This window comes from Eleutherodactylus coqui, chromosome 2, assembly GCF_035609145.1.
Source record: "Eleutherodactylus coqui strain aEleCoq1 chromosome 2, aEleCoq1.hap1, whole genome shotgun sequence".
In the NCBI taxonomy this organism is placed as follows: domain Eukaryota; kingdom Metazoa; phylum Chordata; class Amphibia; order Anura; family Eleutherodactylidae; genus Eleutherodactylus; species Eleutherodactylus coqui.
In genome coordinates this window covers 213,417,265-213,424,360 of record NC_089838.1, presented here as the reverse complement: position 1 = coordinate 213,424,360, position 7,096 = coordinate 213,417,265, and the positions used below count along the sequence as shown (strand labels likewise).

At 41.0% G+C, this 7,096-nt stretch overlaps 1 protein-coding gene across 1 annotated transcript; it reads right to left on the bottom strand.

The window, feature by feature from the left end:
* Positions 1-5,659: 5,659 nt before the first annotated feature.
* LOC136610071 (olfactory receptor 6N2-like) lies at positions 5,660-6,589 on the bottom strand. Its single transcript, XM_066589338.1, has one exon. The coding sequence runs from the start codon at positions 6,587-6,589 to the stop codon at positions 5,660-5,662; it is 930 nt and encodes a 309-aa protein (XP_066445435.1).
* Between the last annotated feature and the right edge of the window lie 507 nt (positions 6,590-7,096).

Genomic DNA, 7,096 nt, shown 5'->3' with positions numbered 1-7,096 from the left:
CTCTGTGTATTTCAGTGCAGCCCCCTGTCTGAGGCTTATCAGCCACAATCTTGAGGCTGAGATTTTTTACTCGCAGTCTCACATCTATCTATGATACATCAGCATAGCATTAGCTGAGGCTATACCATTTTTGCCTGCTGTGAGGACAATTTAATTATCATTACCTTCTATGTTCACCTAAACATGCTGCAGTCCATAAGTCAGGAAGATGAGCTGTGGAGGATCTCCTCTATTATACCTGTGTCAGGAGCTGTATGATCATCATCAGTAACTGTGACAGAAGAGTCTGCATCCTCCTCCAGGCAGTTTCTGCGGTACTGATTATGTAACAGCATCACACAGACTGAGCATTTGACAAGAAAATTAATCAATAACACTAAGTAAATCTGAGCTTGTCAGAATTGAGATCACATGACCATCTAAGGAAAAAGAGGCCAGGAGTTTCAGACAGAAAAAAAATAACTAATAAAGATAACTCTAGCTCAGGGTGGTTTCACATCTGTCTCAAGGATTCCGGTTTACTTCTTCATTTGGGGAGCAGGAAAGGGGAATCCGCTGACTGAACAGCTCTGTCTTATGACGGAACCGAACAGTCTCAAGAGCACCCTATTGACTATAATGGGGTCCATTCCCTTTCTGCTCAGCTGCCTGGCTTTTTGCAGAAGGAAAAAGCACTGTATGCAGCTCTTTTTCTTCCGATATTTTGTGCCAGATCTGCGACAGAACCTCCGACCAGAGGTTCCTACACAGATGTAAACCACCCCTACTTATACATACTAGGGGGCATAGCTGCATAATGAATGAATTTAAAAAATCATTGAAGTTCCCTTTTGGTGGCTTTGTTTCAATCTACATATGACACTAATGATCATTATCATCTGCTTGGTAGAAATGGTGAATGGAGACGGAGTGGGCTGGAGATCGCTCTGGCCCACCTGCATTCACAGAAAGCAGGCAATCCTTCATAAGTGAATGACTGCCTGTTTATACGGGCTGATCCATCGTTCAGTTTTTTACATGCAGAAACTGAATGATAAATGAGAAGTGAATAATTGCTCATTCGTCGCTCAGTCGGGGCATGCATTTAAACTGAAGATAATGGTTCAGATTCTCACTGGATCGTAGGAATCCAAACGATTATTGGCCTGTGCAAAATTACCTTAAGTAGCCTCAAAAGCTTGCACATTATATATTTTTGCTAGCCATTAAGAGGTATCACATCTACAAGATTATGTTGCTTCTTCTACTGAGAGCAATTCCATTTCAGGGGGAGTCTACTTGTAAAATAGCATCTGATGTCCCTTTCAAATGGGATGACTGTCGGCGAAATGACTGCAGAGCAGTGATGTCATCAATTAGGTCGTTAGCGCTCGTGCAGAGCCTGTAGACTGGCAGACTTCACCACTGGATCACGAGCTTCTTGCTCAGCACTTCACATTCAACGCAAAGCGCCAAGCAGTATACATTTACACTGAACGACAAGCCCATGATCCAGAGTTGCCTTTTCTGTGGCTTCAACTCTTCCTCCCACTGTTTCCCCTGTCTCCTACTAATTCACACCAAAAGAATGATTCTGATAATGGATATAAAAGGACCAATTACAGTATTTATTTCCTCTGCCAATGTATTCCACAGTGCTGTAGGTTGTCATCATGTACATCACATGTCACCAGTCCATGTCCCAGTGGGGCTCACAATCTTATTGCCCTATTTCAAACACACATACACCATAGACAATTTCTTAACTTCAAATTATTAGAGTAATGTAATGTTCAATAATTTTACTTTTTACATTTAATTATTTTGTAGGAAGGTTTTCTTTAAACTAATAAAATAGACTTTGAAAACTTATTTGCCAAAGAAATGTTAGAAGGTGCAAGAAGCATCACATTCTGAAAAGGGGATTTCTAGATTAAAAAGATTCTGTGGTTTCAAATTAAAGATATATAAAAGCTGGGCATGCGTTAAAGAAAATAATAAAGCATACTCACCTGTCTTCGGTCCCCCATGGCACTGCTAACCGTCTCCCGCTGCTCTGTTTACACCCTTTGCTGCCAGAAGTCAGGTGACACTGTGGCCATTCATTGGCCGCAGTGTCACCTTCCAAACTCCTGATTTTTTTGACATTTTGTTGTGGAGTGCTATATGTTTTCTCACACATTTGTTTATTTGTTGGTTTACATCAGGTATCATAGTGTGAGTTTATTTCCTGCACCCCAGTTATTTTAACCATAGATATATAACGGTGTGAGCCATAGAGCATGTAATCTTCCGAACTCCTGGCATCATTGCTCACATCCTGGGGCCATGATACCAGGAGGTCACCTGACTTCTGGTGGTGGTAGATGGGCACAGAGTAGTGGGAGCTAGTTAGTGGTGCCCTTGGGGACCAAAGGCAAGTGAATATGCATTGTTTTTTTTACTTTAAATCATGCCTTCAAGTTGAAAACACACAACCTCTTTAAGGATTGAAATACTAGATCTTTTCTGTGATAGTAGAAATCCATCTACATCTGTACACTCTACAAAAGCCTAAATTCTACAGCTTCACTTACTGGGACAGAGTATAAATGCGAAGCATATATCTCTCCATACACGGCGGGCTGTTGGCTGTTTATGGCAGCCAATCCAAGCCTGCAGCAGCCGCGATATTTAAGTGCCTCAATCGGTGTTCAGATGTCCCGACCGTCCCCCTTGCAATGTGATCTTGATGCGCCGTTCGTTTCTCATGGCAGCCCAGGGACTTTTGAAAACCCTCATGGCTGCCATGTACTCCTGTCTATTAATATGGGCCTCCGGCGCGTCCTAATGGAACTCTGACAAAAATACCACGTACTGCAATAGTGGGTGTCAGGCATTTTCCTGGCATAGACACCTATTAGGCAGCTGTTGTATGGCCAAGTGTAAAGGCCCATTTAGACACAACAATTATCACTCAAAATTCGCTCAAGAGCTATCTTTTGAGCGATAATCCTTGTGTGTAAATGTGCCCATATTTTACTGTTCGGACGAACAATGAATTTCAGTTCTACCTGAAAACTATGGTTCAGCAGAACAGCTGAGAAGCAAGACCGCACACTGTGTTTTGCTCGGGGAGCACTGATAACTGCTGATTGCTTTGTCTCAGTTGTTCTCAGGGGTCAGCCCCACCAGCAGAACAAAGCGAAAGTAGTCAGGGAACAGCATGTGGTGTGTTCCCTGATTATAGCTCCCAGCGGCTCACACACTACTAATTGGTACTAATAGGCATTAGTACCAAGTAGTAGTTTATGCAAAATGATCGCTCAAAAGCCATCTTTTGAGTGATCATCTCTGTGGTGTAAATGCACCATTACTTATAGGCATTTTACCACAGAGAGGACTTTGTCTTTTTCTAGGCCTCTAAGAAACGGGAGGCCCTGGACAATAGCTGAGTCTGTCACTTACTATAACTGCCCTGTAGAACAAACCTGTTTTTTGGGCTTCAGTCTCATGGTTTCCCAGCCCGTATTGTGCCCCTAATAAGTGAAACTTCCAAAATTGGCATTGTGACAAAAATCTGGATGGAATATAGCCTACTATACTTGACTGTACTTTTCTATCCTCCTACGACAGAAAAACGTGTAACGCTTGTGAAATAGAGACAAAAGTTGTCTCCAGGTTCCACATTAAAGATGTTCCATTGTTCTGTCTCATTGCCGTTTGAGACGTAACCCTGAGAAAGAGAGCGAGGGAAATGGCAGAAACCTCATGTATATTACCATGACATACTCTGTAATATTGGTGCAATGCGCAACCTTTATTATTTGCACATTGTGAGGACATGTGATGTTGCACCATATAGCTTTGTAATTAAGTAGCTATACAACTCTTCTCTTGCGTCTGGCTGATCTTTTCAACGTGCAAGGATATTTAATTTGCAGTGTTCAACTATTCAGGTTTTGAGCATAAATCACCGCATTTATGTCAGCAACCTCACATTATTGCACTCATGTTTTTTACCTATTGCACTTATCCTGCCATCTCCGGCTATCGGGTGCCTCTATCTCTGCTTCCACCTCCCATTCACAGACATATTAAATCTGAGCATTAAATCGGGTGAACGAATAGCAGCCCTGAGCACATCACAGTCTCTATAAGTGAGTATGCTGTTCACCCCCCTCCCCCCCCCCCCCATCACTATCTATGCTGGCTGACTCCCATAGGAGTCTATGAAAGCCACCGGCACTGTGCCGTCAAAAGATAGGACATGTCCTATCTTTGACTGAGAGAACGTGCCTACTGCATTATCTTTTGACACGCAATTTTTTCATCTTAAAGAACCTATAGAAAACCATGGGCAATATCGCAAAAAGAAAGGAGATGCTGCGATTTTTTTTCACGTAGAATCGCAAGATTAAAAACATCGCAAATGAGAATGAAACCATTGAAAATCATCGGTTTCATAATCATGCGTTTTCACTCACTGTCGCATTACGAGAAAATCATGCAATTTCCTCGCTAGTGTGAAGAAACCCTAAGACTGTCATTTGAAAGGCCCGTCATAATAAATATCTTCCTTTGTGTTTTAGTTCGTCTTCATTTTCAAAATCTCTTTCTAGGCTCCATTCAAACTTGGTGTTTTTTTAAAAACCGCATGCGGTTTTTGCTGCAGATCAAAAAAGTAGATGCGGTGCAGGAGACAAATTGTGGCATGTTCTATCTTGTGCGTGTTCCCTCATCGCATCTCCTATTGTTTTCAATGGGGCCAGCAGCAGCATTGTACCACATGCTAGCTGCATGCAGTGCGATGCGAGGTTTCAGCTCCAGCGGAGGATCGCTACAACCCTGAAGTGATGCCATGCAGTTTTGATATGAAAACATTTCGCATCCGTGGGAAATTCACATGTTGTTGAGTGCAATATCAGGCCATCATTCACGGCCCGATATCGCATTCACCCGTGTGAAGTTAGCCCAATAGAACTCTGACAAAAATACCATACGTTGCAGTATACCATATATAGCATTCTTCCCAAAAATGCTGCGTGTTAAGCCACCCTTGGGATACCTTCATGCACAGTGTAAATGCTGAGGAATTTCTACAGTGGATTTTACTGCAAAACTTCTGCAGCATTTCTAGTATAAGCCATATGGAGGAGACTTCTAAAATCTCCTGCAGAAAGAGCAGAAAATTTATGCCATGAATCCGTGTATATAAGTTTTTGAAAAACATTGCGAATTCTAAATCCCCAGCATGCCTATTTATGCTGCAGATTTCAACCCTTGATATACAAGCATTAAAATCCACAGCAAATCTGCAACAAAAACCCGGACCAAATTCACGCCGTTTAGGTATGGACTTTGCCACTATGGATTTGCGGTGTATTTGCTGTGGTTTTTCTGCTACAAAAAACCCTCAGTAATTATGTCATATGTGAAAGTGCTCCTAATTTATCTAAACCTTTGGTGACACTGCCCACTTTTGGAAGAATATGGCCACTTTTCTCAACACTTTTTAATTTTGGCAAGTGCTGAAAAAGTCACAATGCACAGATATACCCCATCATCATTTACTTTTGTGGTGCAGTAAAAAAGCATAAAAATGTATAAGTATGACTAAAAAAGAAAGCAATCAGATCTCTGAATCTAAACATGGATCATCCTTGGATAAAACCAAGAGAATTTAAGTGTAACCAATCTATTATCTACGACGAGTACCTGTAAGCTGAACATATTTTTTAATTGCCTTCTTTATCTCTTTATTCCTCAGACTATACACAGCGGGATTTAACAATGGAGTCAAAATAGTATAGTTGATCGTTACCAGTTGGTCAAATTCGGGTGCATATACTCTCTGTGGTCTTACATACATGAAGGCTACACTTCCAAAAAATATCAGCACAACAGTGATATGAGCTGCACATGTTGAGAATGCCTTTCTGCGCCCTTCTGCGCTTTTCATCATTATTATCGTAATCACGATTTTTAAGTAGGTCAAAGCAATAAATGTAGTAGTTAAAAAAAAGATGCAAGAGTTGATGGCAAAATCAGTAATGACATTGAGAAACGTGTCTGCACAAGCAAGGTGTAGAAGAGGAGACAAGTCACAGAAAAGATGGTGTATTTCATTAGATCCACAAAATGGTAAAAAAGTTAATAAAATCAATTTGGGCACGGGACTCATAAAGCCACATAAGCAACAGACAAATATAAGACGCTTGCAGCACTTAGAAGTCATGATAGTAGAGTATCTCAGAGGGTTACAAATGGCGATGTAGCGGTCATAGGCCATTACAGTCAAAAGGTAATTTTCGGTTATTCCCAGAGAATGGAAGAAATACATCTGAAGTAGGCAGCCACTGAAGGCAATATAGACGCTGCCAATCCAAAAAATGACTAGCATTTGTGGAATTGTGACCGCAGTGTAACATATGTCTAGAAAGGACAACATTCCTGCAAACATATACATTGGGGTATGCAGACGTGGCTCAACCCAGACAATAAGAGCTATGGTTACATTCCCAGTAATGATTAGAAAATAAAACAGAAGCAAAATGATAAAGATATGATGGCGGAAGGACCCCAAGCTGGAAAATCCCAAAATAAGAAAGCCAGAAAAGCTTTCATTCATGGTAGCAGCACGATGTGTTATTGTTAGGCTTTTGCTTTACAGGGGAGAAACTGATCAATTTTCATGTAAAATCACAAACTTTACAGAACTGACAATCAATTGCTTATGGCCATTAGGTAGAATAGACTATCAGTCTGCGTGAATATACCTGTTGTGTTCAGAGTTTTCCTGTGTACAAAAAAAAAATGTAATACAGTACATATAGTGATAATTGCTTCTACCGTTCTTCCAGAGGTGTTTCGCAGATTAATTGGTCCTTAGCTTTCAGTTGTGAAGCTCATACAGTTTTTGTGGATGGAGTTTAGGCACTGTGTGAAAATCATCGTAAGTATGAATGGAGAAAATGGCTAACACAGAGACTAGGGGATTCGGTTAAAGACAGTAATTTAAAAGCCCTCCTATTCATATAGGGGATGGAAGGCCAATATACACATATATCCGGGAAAATGGAAAAGTCCCTTTAAAAGCAAGCAAGGGACTAACTAGGCATGGTGTCTGGAAAATGAC

Excerpts from the sequence above, each read along its gene's own strand:
- LOC136610071 (XM_066589338.1), bottom strand. The coding sequence starts at position 6,589 with ATGAATGAAAGCTTTTCTGGCTTTCTTATTTTGGGATTTTCCAGCTTG.